Source organism: Lycorma delicatula, chromosome 10 (assembly GCF_047948215.1).
Source record: "Lycorma delicatula isolate Av1 chromosome 10, ASM4794821v1, whole genome shotgun sequence".
Lineage (NCBI taxonomy): Eukaryota > Metazoa > Arthropoda > Insecta > Hemiptera > Fulgoridae > Lycorma > Lycorma delicatula.
Window position 1 is genome coordinate 37,523,101 of NC_134464.1, and position 20,365 is coordinate 37,543,465.

General features: G+C 29.4%; 1 protein-coding gene across 5 annotated transcripts in view; it reads left to right on the forward strand.

Annotated features, from left to right (window-relative positions):
* LOC142331241 (uncharacterized) overlaps positions 1-20,365 on the forward strand; it is a 90,924-nt gene that overhangs the window by 27,532 nt on the left and 43,027 nt on the right. For all 5 annotated transcript variants that reach the window (XM_075376998.1, XM_075376996.1, XM_075377000.1 and 2 more), the window contains 4 exons: positions 991-1,037; positions 4,282-4,345; positions 11,477-11,715; positions 16,916-17,595. In XM_075376998.1, coding sequence (XP_075233113.1) covers positions 991-1,037; positions 4,282-4,345; positions 11,477-11,715; positions 16,916-17,595 — 1,030 coding nt within the window. The remainder of the gene's footprint in view (positions 1-990; positions 1,038-4,281; positions 4,346-11,476; positions 11,716-16,915; positions 17,596-20,365) is intronic.

Genomic DNA, 20,365 nt, shown 5'->3' on the forward strand with positions numbered 1-20,365 from the left:
AAATCTGATGTGAATCAAGTTACTTAGGGGACCTGCAATCCTTTTGAAATTTAGATATTATAAAAAATTATTGGTTTCACCTGTATTTGCTGTGATATCTTGTTGGTATCTAACTTCGGAATAAAAAAAAAATTTAATTTGGTAATAATCCCTTGGTAAATATGTTATGCTATGGCTTTTAAAAAATTTGTTCAATACTTTTCTTTTGGATAGTGGTACACCATATGCCAGTACTTTCATTTTCTAAAGACAATTTCTGAACTGTTTGTTTATTTTACTGCTTCAGGTTACTTATTCTGTGAGCTAATATAGGTACTTCAATGAAATCACTATTAATTCTGTGTATTCAGTAAATGATTGAAGTAACTTACAATTCATTTACCTCTATTTGGGGTTTCCTTGAACAATACTACTTTTATCAGATTTTAACTTTTAAGAGTTGTGTTGCTCTTAAAATTGTTCTGAAATGAAGAGGTAGTAGCTTACAATAACTTTCCAATGAATGCAGTTGTTGGTTTTTTAAATGTCAGTGACTTGAACAATTAGCACTGGAGGATGACCAAAGTGCTCATTATCTCTTCTGCCATCATTTTTACAAAAATGTTTGAGATATTGTTTTGTTCAGTTTATTCAGCACATGGGTATCCGGAAACATATTCTGAAATAATTTTTGTGTTTGTAATTATAGTCTAAAAATAAAAATTTGAGGAAATTGGAGAAAAAGAGTTTACAGCTCTACATGACCTAAATTTAAAAATGCTATTTGTTACCAATGGGCCAACAATAATTCATATATATGTAAATTCTGGCCTATGTGATTTTTAGACAACTTTTTTAAATTTCAGTAGGTTTAATGATTTGTCCTTTAAATTGTTAGTAAGTACTTTAAATAATATTATGTAATTAACAAAACTATTAACTTGTAGCTCTTACAGAAATTTCATTTATATAATTATTTATCTTTTTATTTGTTTATTTTTCTTTTTTTAGAAATTGCCCAGAATATACTTTCACCAGTAACTGAAGAAAGTGGAAATGTAAGTACAAGTACTTGTTCTATTTTTAATTATGCACGTGTCTTAAAAATATTACTATTCTGTAGCTTACCTCAAAACTCTAAATGTGGTCTCTTAAGTATATGTAAGTGTGTATTTTTTATTTTGGATAAGTCTTTGTGGAATATTGATAAAATAAAAGATGAAAGTCCTATAGAAAAGTGAATTTTGTATTTAGAAATATTGTTAAATAATTGTGTTGATTTGTAATAAAGCTCCACTTTCCATAAAAATCAGGTATTCCAAATAAACAATATAGAGCACTTGTAAAACATTCATTTAAGAAAGATGTTATTTTACAAAAGAATTTCTTTCTGTCTGTCTGTTCTGATTGAACTCGTGTTAATTTTAATGTCATTGTATATGTTGTATCTTAAGAGGATATGGAAGATCAAAGAATAGCTTAGTAGAACATAGCAAGGCTTCTGATCATGAAGTTGACAGTTGATCTTATACTTGTGATTTGGCAACTTCAAGAAAGGCTCTATATGAAACAAATTTTCCTTTACAAAATTAAAATGCTATACAATAGCATGGATACAAAGAAAGAATTGAAGGTACAAAAGAAAAGGAAATGGAGATGAGGTGAACAGATTTGTGAAGAAATTCTTAACTGTTTAAAAACAGGAGAAGATAAAGTAGGATAATGGTCAGAAACAAAGCAGCACATACTCTTTCTATTCATTTTAGTGATGGATGATGATGAGGTAAGAGCAAAAAGGTTTGGAGAATGAGTGATTTAGATCAATTGTGTTTTTAAAGATTATCGTTTGATGTTGATACATCTTCCTGTCCATGTTCTACAAGTTGAGTGATTGTTGAACAGTTAATATATACAGTTCCAAGATGCCATTAAATGTCGTGGAACTGTACTAGAGGAGGGTGTAGGAAATAGGAAGTAGATCAGCGAGAGGAATGTACAACCAGTCTTCTTTTAAAAAGTGTGGGGAATCCGAATGTGAGTTTCCAAAATTACTCCAAAAAAAGTTAGGTGTTGTACTAGGCTTACTACATCGTACCAATCTTATATGACATTGATGTGGATTATGAAAAGAAGTGAAATAAGAAAAATGCTGGCTTGCTAAATGAAGTTTCTCTTGAGTAGTATGGAAATCGCAAGGATAAACAGGGTAAGGAAGGAAAGGGTCAGAGATATGATTAAGGAGGAAGTCTTAGAAAATTAAGAGATCATGATGAAGTGTCGTGGATTTATAAAAAGAATGTTTGCATTGGGTGGAAGTGTTAGGGATCCTAGCTGGTTGAAGGGAGTGGAAGACATGTTACAGAAAAGGGGAGAAGAATGGAAGTTCATGGGCAGAGGTTGCAATATAGGAAGAAGTGGAGAAATTTATGGTTTTTAGCATTTCGCAATTGGGGAAACTGCATGTGGTGATTGTTTTTTTAATGTATATATATATTTTTTTTTATTGATGTTATACAAGACGTTTTGCTACTACCTACCTTTAAGATTCTCTTTTCTGTATGGTATCTGGTATAAAATTAATAAATTTAAAAAAAAGCTAGACAAATATGACACCATTATAAAAGAAATTTCAGAATTTTACTTGATTGATGATTTTTTCTTTCCCATAAAAAAGGATGGTGCGTGGGTTTGTTTGTTTGCTGTATATTCTCACATTTTTATTTTATTTGTTATTGGCATAGAACAGACCATGTGGTGTGCCGGGTGGCTGCACGCAGCACACAAACAATTCATACTTCTTGACACGAATGATTTATTTAAAATTATGAGGCGTGGCTGATAAATTTTGCACACCAGCATGCTACACGGAGACAAAAAATAATATCGAGTTGGCTGTGGCAGCACATGATAGCTAAAATCCTCCTCTACAAACCTGCGGTAATGCGTTGAAATCCGTTCACCAGTTTGTTTTCAGTAGCAGTTAAAATAGAGTTGAGTACCACCAATATGTCAACACGGTTAAAACAGTGCACAGTGATCAAATTTTTAAAACAGTGCACAGTGATCAAATTTTTAACAGGATAATTCATAGAATTTAATTTTAAATCATTAAAAAGCAGTTTACAGTAGTGAAACTGCTGTTTACTGTGAATAGGTGGGCGTTGAAATTTCACGAATGTGAAGCTGGTACGCGACAATTGAGGATGCAGCTCACAGCGGATTTCAGTTTCTCGTCAGTTTCTCTAACTGACGAGAAACATCGAAAGGAGGTGGACGATTTGCTTCAAAGTGACCAGTGAATCATCCGGCAATGCATTGCTCCTATTCAGTTAGGCATATCTAAAGAATGAGTAGGCCATATTGTCAAGCAGTTAGGTTATTGTAAAATCTGTGCACAATGAGTACCGCACAAACACTGATGGCTCCCTGTAAGCTGAACGTTTGAGCTTATTCTGCATCTGCCATACTCGCCAGATTTGGCTCTGTGCTCCTTCCACTTTTCCCTCATCTCAAGAGGGACCACCGACGATGAGCTGAAGGAAGTTGTGGCTACTTGGTTCCGAGGAAGAGCGCCAGAATTTTTAAGTGACGGAATGCAAAAACTTGTCAAACATTGGGAAAGTGTAAATGGGGATTATATTGAAAAATAAATACTGCATTTTGTAGCTAATGTATTATTGTACCTTTATTCAGTTTTTATTTCATTCTAATATCTCGTTTCATTCCCATGTTACGCATATATGTGCAAAATTTATCAGCCGAGCTTCGTTTATTTGTGTTTTCGGTATAAAAAAGAAAAACATTGGGGTTAGAGCTGTATTAAAAAAAAATCACAACTCAAGAAACAGCTAAAAATGTTCAGGATTATGAAGCTTTTTGTTATAAAAGTTTTTGTTGCTGTTAGTACGCTAAATTCATGAATTTTATTTAGTTACAGTTGGCATAAACATTTAACAAAATCATGTGTAATGAAACGTAAACCATGTAACATTTTCGCTGCCATATGCCTGCTCTAATAGTCTTATTATAATGACAATGAGTTATAACAGTAGTATTTTGATTCATAAAAAGCATATTTTTCAAGTCTGCTAGTAATTTCATCAAAAGGTTTTGCTGCACCTTAAAAACTGCATTACACTTTATGGTTACACTCTGACCACAACTGGTTTCAAAAGAATTATTCTAATTTATCATTTTCTTACGAATGGGATTAATGTTTATTTTGTTAACAATTTTTTTTTTCTCTGTATATATTAGTTAAAACTTGTTACTTCTTATTAATGCTTCTTATTTTCTGCCTAGGGTACTAGATATTGTAGAAGCAGATTAGGAAGATCAAGGCTTAATCAAGTAGCCAAACTTCCAGGTAAGTTTGACATACAATTATGAATAATATTGTTTTAGTTGAGTTAGTTTTATATTTCTACTGATGTGTTGAAATTTTCCACAATACAGTTGTGTGTACAATTTTACATCCACATCTGATGGGGATGTATTGTAATTTTTTTTTATCTTGTAACAAACTTAAATTAGTGCTGCTGATAAATCAGATTTGTTTTTTGTGATGTGTAGTTCAGCAATAATTGTTAATCTTCAGTATCAACGTGTTTTAATTTTATAATCAAATTTCATCCTGTGTTACATATAGAATTATGTGTGTTGTGTGAGTTATGTAAACATTATGCTGACTATGACATTAAGTCTTTCATTTAATAAATAAATGAGATATTAAAATTGAATTAGTTACTACCTGTTTTTTCTTTTTTTTGTTTTGTTTTTCCAGACAATAGAGGTGCTTATTTTATCATACTTTTTTCTTGCTATTAAAAGTCGCTGCTTTTAAATCTTCCAAGCTTTTCAGTTAATTAATTTTCGGAGAAGGATTTCATTTTACACTGCTGATTGATTTACACCAATGTCTGAAAAAATAGATTTTTAACATTTTTTTATCAAAGGCCATGCATTAGTTTGTTGCTTTTGTTCTAGAACAGAGGTTGAAGTTTTAAGAAATTCTGCCTCCAGGAGTTCTGTAACAAACTTGTTTAATTTTTTGTAGCTGTCTATTCACCAATGTAAAAATAGAAGATTGTATCAATCTTTTCTGTATTAAAGATAAATTTCATTTATATAATAATTCAAATCAAAATTTGATTTTTGGGAAAACTATCTGCCCAGTTACTACTCTGCTACATACGTGTAAAATTTTTCTTGGAATTTTAGAATATCAAACAGAACGTTAATATCAAACAATATCCAACAAGTAATTTTGCGTTAATTAGTTATTAAGTATTGATATTTATGTAAATTGCTAATGAAGAATGCAGCTTTATATTATTTTTATTAATTTTATGCATTATTTGGACAACTTTAAAACCTTTATTTATAAACCATCCATGCTACAGAAATTTACCTGAAAAAAAGGGTCAAGAATCAAAACTTATTACAGTTATAGTGAATAACTTAGAAGTTCTGAATATATTTTTAATGTTTCTCATATTTAATGTTTACCATTATATATACTAAATTATAAAGAATAAATGAGTTCTAGTAGATTCACACTCTTACTGATGTATAAGGTCTTATTTTAGTATTTGTGTTCCAGAGCATAATTACAAATCAATTGATATCTTTGCTTTTTCTTTATGTGTACGTTATTTCAATAACTCATTTTAAAAAATACTTCCAATTCTTGAACTCAGTAAACCTTTCTTTAAAATGGGCAGTTTAATTTTCAGGGGGGATTTAGCATAAAATTTGCTTTCAATCATTCAATGTCTTTAATCTACTCCATTATCAAAATTATTGGAAATGTAAAGTTTTTGGATATTTTCTATATACAGAAAGAAGAATTGATTGATTACCAGTCATAAAATTTTTAAATTGTAGAGAATGTGTTTAATCTGTTTGCCCATATTTAAAGGTTAGGAAGCAACATGTTGGTAGAGGAAATTCTATAGTAAAGTTGGGAAGAATTAAATGTGGTGTATCCCAAGGCTCTGTGCTGGGTTCCATTTTATTTTTTATATTTATTTCTTTATTTTATTTTCTTATATTTGATAATTTTCACATCTATATTAATGATTTTCTCACACATTTATTTAATATATGTGAAATTTAATTTATATATATAAATTAAATAAACGTAAACCATAAATATATATATATATATATGTTTATGGTTTTCACATATACGAGAGATGTTCAATAATTAATGAGACAAATTGATGTACAGAAAAAAGATCTATTCAATGACAGTGGAACTTGCATTACTTTTCAACATAGTTTCCAGCAACATTTAGACGCTTGTCCCACCATTCTGTGAGCTTTCTGATTCACGTGGAGTAGGTCTTTATCTTGCTGTTAGAACAATTCTTGTCCCCCTGTTTTGACCACTTTGTTGTTGTCAAACTTCTTACTGCATAAAAGAGGTCTGAACTGTAATAAGGATGTGACAACACCTCAACAACCCAATTTTTCCCATTCTCCAAGCGATGCGGGGATGCGCATTGTCATGCAAGAGTCACACCTTTTGAGTGCTGTGACATTTTCGTGTGATTGCTGGTTTCACTTTCTGTTGGAGAATATTAGAATAGTACTCACTGTTAATGGTTCATTGATCTTCTAAATAGTCATAAAAATTGGGCCTTGTGAGTCACAGAAGACCATCAACATCACTTTACCATCTGACTCAAAACTTTGCCATCTGGATTCAAGTTCAAAATGGTATATGTTTCGTCTCCAACCATGTTTCGTCTCAGGTTATTATACAATCTAAAAACCTTTCGCTTCAAACCATGTGAATTTGAGTTCTTTGAGTGCGAATCCGGTTGTCTTTATGGGTGTTAAGTCAACTGTCTTGGAACCCATCTCGAACACATTTTGTGATAATTCAGCTCACCATGAATGAATGCGTGGTTCCAACACTAATATTACACAAAGTAGCAATTTGGGAAATTTTGACTTGCCTGTATTTGCAAATGAAATTATTTATGCGATTTTGCAGTGTAGTAGTCAAAACTTCAACTGATCTTCCAAAGCAGTGGAGATAGTAACACTTGTTCTGCCTGAATTAAGCTATTCCATCCATTTATACACATTACCCCCCCTGCGGTTTAAACAATTTTCACTGAACTGTTTCAACATTCTTGAGTAAATTTCTGCCGGTTTCACACCTTCTGATAGCAAAAATCTTATCACTTAATGTTGCTCTTCCAGTGTACACATTTCAAGCATAGCAACATTCTGAAATCAATAAAAGAGGTTTTAAACTAGATTTGTTTTCAGATTAACTTTATGAGCTTGATACATCATTTGATGATGTCAAGAGTCAATGTATTCTGACACTAGTTGTTTACGCTAATGCGTAAATTTGTTTTTATTTTCAATAATGTTTTTGTCATTATTTTTTATCTGCTGTGGTCGCAATGTTTCATAAAAGCAATTTCCATTTAACCACATCAGCATTAGCTGTTTTTTGTTATCTCTATTTTTTAATGTTGTCAAGTTCCTAGAAATATACTGTTCTTTGTCTGCGACCACGTCATATCCTCTGCTCGTTCGTATTCAACAATTTTTATCTGTCTTACGTAACTCTTTTAATGGTCTGCTTGCTTATAATATTAATTTTCGATATGTTCTTTCTTACCCAAACTTCCTGTCTATGCTAATTTCTTTGTCTTACCAATACCAGCACACTAGCTCTTGTTGTAAACACACACACTCTCTCGTCGGTTTATTGCCTTCTTTGTTTCCCCCTCTTCTCATCACGCCATTATTTCTTCTGTCCAGAGTAGACTTTCTTGGTGTGCGGACCATGGACTCAGTCACTTCTTTACTTTGTACAGTTGCAATTCAGACCAGGCTTCGATGTTCTCTCTCTCTCGCTTAATGTTAATACTTTCATTGTCTTCGTACTCCCATAAACGTTGTTGTGGTATTTCTCCGTCTAAATATTCTCTAGTTCTACTCGTCAGCGTTTCATGATTTCACTGATCTCTATGTTCGTTCTTGCCTCGTTTCTTTGTTAAGATAACCTTCAAATTCAATATTTTACGTCTCTCTTGAAAGTGCTTCAATCGCTACAAACTGCCAATTCTATCGACGCCGAATCTTCTCGAGCTGCTGATTATATTTTCATCGATGCAGAATCTCCAAACTCGTTGCTACATATCTGAGATGCTACGTATTAGTCTACCTCTAAACCACGTCTTACCCCTGTATTCCTGATACACTACTGCGGACTACGCCCAGGATTACTGTATGTATTCATTTACCTTCATTCACGAGTTTGTCTCTTGCTAATATTTGTGTGCTACAGGCAAGTTCAATTTTCATTATTTATTACGTTCAACAGTAATTTTATCATTAAAATTTGTGGAACATTCAGTTCATCATACCTTATGCCTTTCAAGTTTAGTTTAAAAAACTATTTATTCACTTAAGTACAGTCACGACAGGTGACTTATATAAGGTTTTGTCATTGTTCAGCTGCAACCTATTTTACGTGCTTTATTATTGCAATTTATTGTCATGGTAATTAACTCTATAATTTAATCTTGTAACTTGTTAATCGCCGAGATTAATCCTTTTCTACTCATGAACTGTATCCATAATACTTCTCGTAAATTAACCTAAAGCAAATTACTCCTGATGTGCAGTTATGTTTTAGGACTTTGTAATTTTATATTTTCAAGAATGCTTATTTACCAAAATGAACTGTATTTATATGTTATTACTTATTTTAATGTGATTATATTGTAATTAACTCTTTTTTATACTGAAATTATTGTAATTTATTTTTCTAAGTTAAGGACATCTGTTCATTGCTAATTTTCATATTACAATATATGTCAGTAGTGCAACTGTTTTCCAGTTACACTTTTCTATGGATGTTATGTTTTAAGTATCTAATTGAAAATAAGGTATTTTATGTTCTCTTGTTTTCAGGCTTTGCTAAATTGTGTATTTAAAAAATGTATATTCATGTATTTTCTCTTTTAATATTATTATTACTGATATGCTGATTTCAGTTGATATTTCTTATGTGAAATTAAGTTATGTTAATTTCATAATTTCTTTTTAGTTTTTAAGGTTATGATTTAACATAAGTTCAGTTGTTTTCTTTCTCATTAAAGTCCAATTTCTTTTGGCAAATACGAGCTGTGTGTTTTTGTTAACTTTACCCAACCCTAGTGTAAAAGAGTTGTAAACCATGATCTGATTGATTTGCCTTTCTATTTGTATGTAATAGAATGTGTTTATTTATACTAAGACAAAGGATTAAATTTTTAGTCTACCTGATTTGTTTTTCATTGTTCAGTATGGTACCACTTGTGTTGGGTTATGAATTACAATACTGTAATTTTAAGATTTTTTTTCTAAACCTGACACATTAAAACACCTTGAAATATTTTTAACCATCAAAACAGTTTACTTCATGCCATCAGTTAGGTATACTTTGTATATTTATAATTATCTACAATTTCTCTGACAGTCTCAACCAAAGTTTTGGTTGAGATATTTTGCATTTTTTTTTAACCATAACTACATTATGGGATTGCATGTTGGAAAGCAAAATATCTTAATTTGGCTTCCATTTTTGCATACTCCCTCAACATACAGGATTATTTTTCTATTAATTTTCCTGTTATTTATTTTTTATTTGTTGTACATTTCCATGTTGTAATAATACTACTACATTATTTTGTTACATCAAGGCAGTAATTACACTTTTATCATTCTTCAGTTGTTTTAATGTATAATTTAAAGAAATAGACTTTAAAATGTCATTTTCAAAAGTAAAGTTATTTACTGGCTCACTTCTCTTTGAATCCTGATCTCTAGTACTTTTTCAAAGATCTTTGCTGAATATAATAGAATATGACCAGAATATTGTATTGGCATTTAAGTATTTACCTGAGCCAGTTACAATTTCATATAAAATATATTTGCAACTGGCCAGCTGTAGTTTAATATCAGTGTTATTCCTATGAAGTCTATATACCTAATAGTTTTAATACAGTTCCAATTTTAATAAGCAGTTTATTGTACCAGGTCATGCATCATTTTGAATGAGCATGCAAATGAGCATCATTTTTCCCCTTCTTACTGCTCATAATATTCTGGTTCTATAATTTAAATATTATCTTCATATATTCTCTATATTTAAATATTATGTTCATAACACAGTCGTCGATTGTTTGTATCGCCTCTTTACATGCAGAAGGATTTTGTTTTGTTTTCTAGTTTGGGTTGGAATTTTTTTGATTTAATGAAGCAGTAAGTTTTAATTTCATCAACATTAGTGTACTTGGTAAAATGGAATCGTTAGGCTTTTGTATATGTTCAAGCACGCCATGCACCATTCTGTTTCAAATTGTGATCAAAATATATCCTTTAAGTTACTTCCAAATTTTTCATTAAAAAAATTAATTTCTCACCCTATCACTGCAAAAAAAAAAAAACTGCATTTGTACAACGTACTATACTTTGCTATGGATATCAGTACATAATTATAATGAGTTTTGATAATCAATTTTATAATAATTCCTCTTCCAGTCAGCTGGTAATTTTTTCCCTTTACATCCCATTATCTCTTTCAAGACTAAGCTTATGCCCCTGTTTTAATCGTCCATACTGACGTTTTTAACTTTTTTAAAAAAATTATACCAAATTTACTTTTTTTTAACCTTTATGTAATATTTTTATATTAAATTAAAGCCCAGAACTTTGTGTTTCTACTAAAATAATATTTACTGTGTCTTAGGTTTTATGTTTTTCAAAATTATTTATTGAATGAATGTTTTCCCTAATGTTTATTTTCCATGTTTTCCCTATTTTGAAAAATGTTTATGTGAACTAGTAAGGAAAAGATTATATTACAAGACTTATATTAATTTAGCTTAACATGTTTATAATGAAGATAAAATTATATAACCAAAATTCATATATACAAAAAAGGGTTTTATATGTTAAGCTAGTATTGCTATAAACTGAAATAAGTTTCTTTGAAAACTAATGTTTAGCCGTAGAGATTGATGATTTCCCACATAGAGAACATGTTCTCTTAAACAGAACTAACAACTAGTTACACCAATGGAAAGAAAATGAACTGTATTGGTTGATACTAAAGTCAGCAAACATATAGCATATGGGAAAAGATATTTAGAACAATGGAATCCCAGCACTATATCTCATCTGGTTACCGACTGACTGACTAAAAAATCATGCTATTCACATATGGCTGTTGACAGGAAATTATAAACAATTTATAGTCTGCTACTGCAGATGTATCACATCTTTTATTTTAATTATCTTTCTTGATAGTCAATAATCTCTTAATTTTTTCCTTAAACTTTGTCCTTAGTTCTTCATACACACTAATAAATATTTTAGAAAATACATTATTTTATTATATATATATATATATATATATATATATATATATATATATATATACATACATATATACATCTTTATTTTTTTATTTCATTTTCAGAGAGGAGTAGTGGAAGTTGTACACCAAGAAGTACTACTAATACTGTTTTCAATGGAGAGAATGAATCATTAACTCCTCCTGGTATGAATACTGAGATAATGTCTACAGCTGCTACAGCTACCCCTACTGCTACTAAAAGTAATAATATTGACATCTCATCACCATCACATTTAGCTGCTGCAACTGCAGTAACATCTGTTGTAGTTGAACGTTTACATTTGCCTCTGACAAAAAATGAGGTATTTTTTTTTTATGTATTTGTTTTTTATGTTTAGTTTTTTCCCACCCTTATTTGATCGAAGTGTAACTGCCAATTTCACCAGTGTTCCATAGCTGGTAAATGAAATCATCTGCAACTGATGTGCATAAGTTAATCAATGTATTTGCCAATCTGTATGAAACTACGCGAAATTAAATTCTCTTCTTTTACATACATCAAAATTTTTCATTCATTCTTTGTGCTACTTATCATGAACTAAATAATGAATATTGTTTCCAGTGACCAATCAATAGTATTTATTTTCTTTGTTAGGCTAGGTTTGTGCGATCCCTTTTTTATGTTTTCTTAAAATAGTTATGTTAACATATACAAGTATTTCATGGGGAAACAAATATGCTACTTTTAAATAATAGGTGGATAAAAAACAAAATAATTTTAATCTTTATTAAAATAGAGAATAATTGTTATTTTTATTCTTCTATAAGCAATTATTTATTGTCCTCTTCAAAGTGCCCCCCCCCCCCCCCAAAGATATGCAACACAGTTATACCAGCATTTCTTCTAATCCTTGAAACATCTGTGGAAAGCATTTATTAACCTTAAGTTCATTTAGCAATTTTTTCCCTTATTTCACAAATCGTTTTTTAATGGTCTCAGTGGGAACGACACAAAGTTGCAAGGTGCCACATCTGGAGGAAATGAAGGCTTTGGCATCAATATGGTTATTATTTTTTGCTAAATAATCGTGAATTAATAAAGTGTTATAGTTAATTATAATAGAATTATGAACCTGCAGCATTATCGTGATGCAAAATCCAATAATCGTTGGATCACCTTTATGATCTTTTCTTCAGATTGCCTCATGTAAATGGTATAATAACTGCTAAGTAATGTAATATTGTTTACTGATTGTACAACCTTATGGTAAGAATTCATGCAATGTAATTAAAGAAAAAAAGATTTGAGGAGAACCTTAGTATTTGATCGAATTTGAAATGATTTTTTTTGGAAAAAATTATTTCATTTGGAATGTCTTTGTTCTTCAGGAAGCTTCCATTGGGATTATTAGACCTTTGTTTCATCATCATAACTGCAGAATCATGTCTCATTACCTGTTATAAAATGTTTAAGTAATTCCGAGTCATCAGTGATGTTTTTGTAATGTTGCTTTTGTTGAAAATTCAACAGGTTTTGAATAATTGTTGCTGTTATTCGATTCATATCCAAAATATCAGTCAAAATTGTTTCATGTAAGCCATAAGAAATTCCCACCTCTTCAGTAGCTTCTTTAATAGTGATTCAATAATTATTGATCACAATGTCTTTTATTTTGTTGATATTTTCATCTGTTGTTAATATTTTAATACATTCAACTATTTTGTCATTTACACAGCCTTCTCCTGTTTGAATCGCTCATTAATGCTTGATGATGATATAGTATCCTTGTCGAAAGCCTTCTGTAACATCTTCATCCCTTCATTACATTTTATTTAATTTGTAACGCAAAATTTAATGCAAGTACTTTGTTCCTTCATTTTCAAACAAAATAAATCTCCATTCATAATAAAATATATCCTAATTACTTGGCTACCAAATTTGAACTAAGCGTTTAATATAGCTGAAAATATTGATGTATATTTTTGTGACCTAGTGCAGTTGCAAGGGAAAACACAGTCATTTGGAAAGACATAGTGCACAGAATTAAAGAATTTTCGTTACTGTTTTTATCTCATCTTGTAAACTTTATTAAATTTCTAACAAGATTTTTCAAAAAATTAAGCAAAATCTGTAGAAAATTTCAAATTAACAAAACAAATAAATAATAAATAACTTTCATTGAAAAGTTAACATAAGAGCTAAGAAGAAATTTTTCTGATACTAAAATAAAAATTGTACTTATTGACATTTTAAATTATTAAAGCATCATCCAAGTAATTTTAGCAAATGGTTTTTGCAGATTTTGCAAAATCTATAGAAAAGAGAAGATCCATATGTATAAAATGTTTTATCTTTTGATTTCTCATCAATAGAGTGTTCAGATTTTGAAACTCATTTTATGAATTGCATTTATTTTTTTGAAAATCTTTAGTTTGAATCTGTGTTGATATTTTAATAAAATATATTTGAAAACTACATATTTAAAAATACTTAAATTGCATCTTTTAACAAGTTAAAATTCATATAAAAAAAATCAATTTTTAAGATTTTTTTTCTAGGAAGTAAGAAATAACATGATTTTTTCCCTTGTTGAAAGAACTGCTTAGATATTACAAGAAAAAAAATATTTTTCATTCTCCTTTCAGAAATTTCCATTTCAAATATATTTTTTTCAAATTCATGTTTTTAACCCTTGATATCTAGAAAAGGGGACCAAAAGAAATGTCAAAATTTAAAATGATGACCTTCATGTAAGGTTAGGCTCTGAAAGTTTATTGAGACTCCTTGGTGAAATTTCAATTAAAAAAAATAAAACAGTTTAGATTGTCCCAAAAAATGTCAGTTACACTATGCATTGAAGAAGAAACATATTTTCTAATTTATAAGTAACATGCAATTTGTAATATTTAATAAATATATATTTTAATACTAAAATGTTATTTATAGATTACCTCATGTAAATATCTTTCTCTAGATGAATAATTCATTTGCACATCTGAATTTGTGGTATAACAAGCTAATAAAAAACTTCTTAAAATAATTTCTTTAGAAATAGCTTCATGAATAAAACTTAATGGAATAAATGGACCAACAGTAGAGAAATTATTAATATTCACGTTTACACAATAATAATTTTATTGTTAATCTCAACAATAGTAGCAACTACTATAACAATAACATAAAAGAATAAAATATCAAATAACATATTGACAGAGACAAATAACGGAAATAATCTGAACCACAATACTAGCAATTACATTAGTATTTATTTCAATTCTATCAATTAAAATTTTATGTATAATAGAAGAAATTATTAATTCATCAGTTACTATTAAAGCAATTTGACATCAATGATGATCCTATGAATACTCGACTCAAAAAAAAAATAAATAAATAAATAAATTTAAAAAATAGAATTTGATCATATATAATCAACCGAGAAAAAAAGTCATTTCAATTAATTGAAGTAGACAATGGAATAAAAGTCCCATTTCTAACTCAACTGCGAATTATTGCTTCATCATCAGATGAAATTCACTCATGAACAATTCCCATAAATATAAAGTTGTTTCCCATAAGATTGTTTTTTAGGTTGGTTTTTTACATCGTACATTATTATATCCATGATGTAATAGAAAGGTGAGACTGTGAGTAGGTCTTGGCTTATGTAAAATGCTACTGAAACAGAAATGTTCTGTCTATTCTAGTATATTTTTATAGGTTGTAACAGATTTTTTTTGATAGTGTAATTTTTAAAAAATTAGTGTTGATGTTTTGAACACCAACAGGAGGAAAATTTGAGAAATTTAACAAATTATGTAACCTTATGTGTAGATTTTCATAGTCAAATTTTATGTAAAAATCTGAAGAGATCATGCAACAGATTAATTCAGAATTTACTGATTTCTCTGGAATGACCCAAATCAAATATTACCTAATTCAATTTATCTTATCCAGAACCTAATACAGAGTACAGTATCAAATGAAGTTAACAGTGTCACGGTTATTCTTAACATTCAGAATTCTAGTGATTAATTCTTTTGAATCAACTTTTTTTTAATTATAACATAGCATCAATGGGAGTATTATTCAAAACAAATGTGAGTTTGTTAATGTTATTTATTTGAAACATTGATAGATATCATAGATTTGCGTTTTGGTGATTTGACAATCTTCTTGTGCCATCTACATAATTCTGTTCAATTATTTGAAAGTTGTACCCATAGGAAATTACTCTGACTTCTCTTTGTGCTCTAGTGGTGTTCTGTGCCCTTTTGAAGTATTATTCAAAATGCCTATGCTGTGCGATTGCATCATTTCTTTGGGCTAACTGTATAATTTAAAGTTTGCCAAGGATTTCCTGAATCTGATGTTAACTTTTGATTTATCTTGGTATAATTAGTGAAAGTTCAGATGCATCTATGCATGTTCACAAACAGTAATTTGTAACTTTGCAAATTTGAACTTTAATTATGTCTGTTGACAGATACATTTACAACCAGCAGTTTAATTTTTTTTTTCACCTATGCATAGGGTAGGATAAGTCGTCATCATTTAATCATATTAACAAACAAGAGGAAATGTCACATATACAGTAATACTTTAATAATCTGTATATAGTAAATGAAACTAGTAATAGTCTTCTGAACATTTACTCATCCAGTATTAGTAATTTATTGATCCTGTAGTTAGCATTTATTATAAAGCTTTTTTTATGTAATTTTTATTTTAAACTTAAAATCACCCTTAATAGAAATGATACTCTAAGACATTTTGATAATTTTAAACCTCTATCAGAGGGTTTATTCTCAAAAACCCAGATATTGTGACACTGGCAAACCCATAATATAAAAATGATTTCTATTAATATTAATTGTTATTAATACATTTTATCAAATTACTTAATTGATTCTGTTGTAAAAAAGAAAAGCTATTAGTGAATTGTTACTAATAAAGTTATGACATGTTTGTCTGTAACTTAGATTGTCAATATAATCAGCCATTTGTTTTTAATTTTAAAAATTTATCAAAATTTTATTTAGGTGAATATCCCATTATAGAATTTGATATAATTTCCCCTCTTAAGTAATATCTCCTCCTTGAAATTGTAAGCTGGATTTAGCAAGTTTATTTCTTCGGTTTTGAATTTTACTAACAGTGATCCTGAAAATTTAACAAATTCATTTGTAATTTAATAAAATTATCTTTTTCCAATTATTTGTCATTCCCCATATATTAATATACTGAATAATTTGATTTATCAAACGTAATTCTAGCTCTATCTATTCATTTTTAGTTTAAAACCTTTAACATACATATATATTACCTGTTCTTTAAATGGCTCAGTAATATGCCAATATTAATTTAAAAAACAGGAAGGACCATGGCCATTTATTGATCTTTGTGGTACCTATGATTTTATTATTAAGAGAGCACATTTAATATCAGTAGATTTTCCTTCAATTGTTGACAGATTTCAACAAATTATTCTCAACAGGATTTATATTGTATAAAATTATATGCATTTATTTTTTATTTTTAACAAGATAATTTTTTTTTAGGAAAATTTAGCAGGTGATAAAAGCGTTAGACTGAGTAATAATAGTCCTCTTTCATCATCATCATCTACTGCATCTTCACCATCTTCAGTATCTAACATTAGTATTTTATGTGGAAATGAAAATGACACTAATTGTGACAATAGTAATAAGCGTAAAATCGATAATGATGTAAGTTATTTGAAAAAGAAAAAGTGTGTTTCATCAGAACATGAAGATCCATTAGAAGGTTGTAGTTGGATGTATCCTGTGTATATTACTAATAACAATAATATTAACAGTAATAATATTAGTAATACAACTAACTCTATAAGTGAAATTAGTGGTGCATCTGTTAGTGAGTTATCTAGTGTTACTGTAAGAAAAAAAGGTAAATTAATTTCAAACGGCAACAATTGTAACAATTCCAGTAGTGTAACTTTATCTAATGAAGTTGTTTGTAATAATCATCTCACTGATGAAAGTGATTTAGTCGGTCAGGAGTCTGTTTCATCAAACACATCTGCACTACTCCCTAGTGATAATCAGCAAACAGATAATAGTGTTCATACTGATCATGAAGTTTGCAATACAGTTGTAATACAAATACATGATGGAATCCAAAGTAATCATGTTGGGAATAGTGATGATAGTGAAACCGTTAATAACGACAATGATGCAATTAACATAGAAGGATCAATTAGGTATGTATTATATTATTAACTATATGTCAATTATATGAATTTGTATAGCCATTAGAATGATATATGTAGTATTAATTGTTACTATACTAGAGTTCAGTTCCTGGTAAGTCTAGAAATTAGAAAAAATCCATTCACGGTGAATTGTCTAAAGGGTTGGATACCTGTGGTGAGTGAATTTAAGTAATCACTTTGTTTATGGAAATCCAAAATCCTTTTAAATAAAAAAGGAGAATAAATATTTTACTCGATAGGTATTGATTCTCATTTGTGGACGATTGGAATGAAGTATCATCTGCCATTGCTAAACGTGAGGTATCATTGAATTATAATTATATTCAAATAATATGGTGCTGTGACCAAAGAATTTGTTTGAATGGCTACTTGAAATTCTACACCTGCTATTCATTCATTCATGTCTACAAATAAAATGCACAATTTATTTTTCAGCCCTTGCAGACATCAATATTATACATTAATATTATGATGAGTTTTGATTTATGTAAACTGTTAATACGTTCTTTTTAATTTTATTCCTTAGTACTAATTATGTTATTTCTTGTTGCTTTTTTAGTTTGTCATATTCAGTCGTATATTTTTCACTTTATTTCAGATATATGTAATTTTTTTCTATAATTTCAAAAACTTCTTAAAAATGTCCTGACTGGAAGTAAATTGCAAAAACAAGAATGATGAAAAAAGTGGTATTAACACTTTGAATCCTAAGCCATTATACACTACCCGGTACCAGAATCCTGGGCGGTTTAGGTATATTTTGAAAAACTTATTACAACCTGCATTATAAACATAAATTAATAAATTGTACATGCTTTGAATCATCACAATCTGTAGTTTAATAATCTAAAAAACAATTTTATTTTCCTTAACAAAAAAGTTACGATAGCTTGAATTTGGTGAAAAAATTGACCGAAAAAAATTATAATGTTTATATGATATTTGTTCTCATAATAATATTTTTAAATGTTATAATTATAAGCAGAGGACACAAGTTTGATTTTATTAGTAAAGAAAAATCACTTCCTAATTAATTAATAGAATATTAGTCAATATAATAAAAAAAAATGTTTGTTTTTTTTTAAGTGTAATTAGCTCTAGGTAGTATGATACAGTTTTCAACCCACCGGGTTGGTCTAGTGGTTAACGCATCTTCCCAAATCAGCTGATTTGGAAGTCGAGAGTTACAGCGTTCAAGTCCTAGTAAAGCCAGCTATTTTTACACGGACTTGAATACTAGATCGTGGTTACCGGTGTGTTCTTTGGTTGTTGAGTTTCAATTAACCACACATCTCAGGTATGGTCGAACTGAGAATGTACAAGACTACATACACTTCATTCACACTCATACATATCATCCTCATTCATCCTCTGAAGTATTATCTAAACGGTAGTTACCGGAGGCTAAACAGGAAAAAGAAAGTATGATACAGTTTGAAGCAGTATGGTAAACATAAAACAACCCCACAAAAGGGGCTGATTTTCATCAAACAACCAACCCAGCATCTCATCTGATTGCTTTGCAGATCCACTATTTCTCTTTCTCCTGGTATTTTTATTGGCCTCATCCTACCCTGATCAGGAAAACTTTGGATAATGTTAGACCTATTATCGACACTACCATCACTGTTGAATAAATCTGACCCTATTTCAAAATCTGCATCTTTTTCCTCATTGTCAATTTCTCCTTCGGATCCAGAATTTCAGAATGACTTTTGAATTAATATTATCAGCAGAATCTGAATTTGACAGAAGATTGTTTATCAGGTCTATTGTTTTTTTGATTATCTACGCAATAATGTTAACTTATATTGCGAAAAATATTTACCTAGATCAAATATATTAAAATAAAACAATAAACGCACCTGGAAAAATCAAAAAACATCAACTACATTAAAAAAAGTAATAGCTCATAAAGCACAAAGTAAACAACACTACTGGCATAAAACACAAATATTTTAGAAAACTAACTTACTAAAAATAACAAAAGAACACAGTAATTCTTTCACTAATAAAACTTAAAAATATTATATTGATATCTTTATGAAATATCAATATATATTTTATATCAATATCAAAAACACATCAAACATTGCCTCAAACGAAGTAGCCATAACCTAGCTTTTCACGTCAAGAAACGCATGCTGAATAAAGTTATGTAGTTTCCAAAATAGTCTAACAGTTCGCAGTAAGAGCTACTTAGAACTGTTCAAAATGAATTAAAGAATCATTGTATGTATCGTATTCACGAAAATAGCCCGCATGCCGGTTGTAATAGAATTAAATGTAGGCCGCAGGCAGGCTGTACATGGGCCTCAGTCATCTGACTGCATTAATCTACACAGGCTACACTAGGTATAGGTTTTAAAGCGATAAAACATGGCTTTTGTTGTTTTTTTTCATCCAGTGGTTTGTTATGTATAACTTTCTAAAGAATAATTAATGTTTTCCTTCAAAGATTTTTTAAAAATATTTTTTAACTTGTAATCCTGTTTATCCTGTTTAATTTTTAAATTGTTATTTTTTATGAAAAAAATGTATTTTGACAAAGAAAAAACTTAACTGTACCAGATGTAGTTAATATAAAATTATCTATTCAAGTTTATTTTATGTGCTATTTACTTGTTGCCCAGAGATAGCTCTTTTTTTTATATATATACACACATAAACCAGTAGTATTTAAATTTGAAAGTGATGTGAGATTTTTTTCAATAACCATGATTTGTAATTAACTTTTTCAATAACTCACAAATGTATT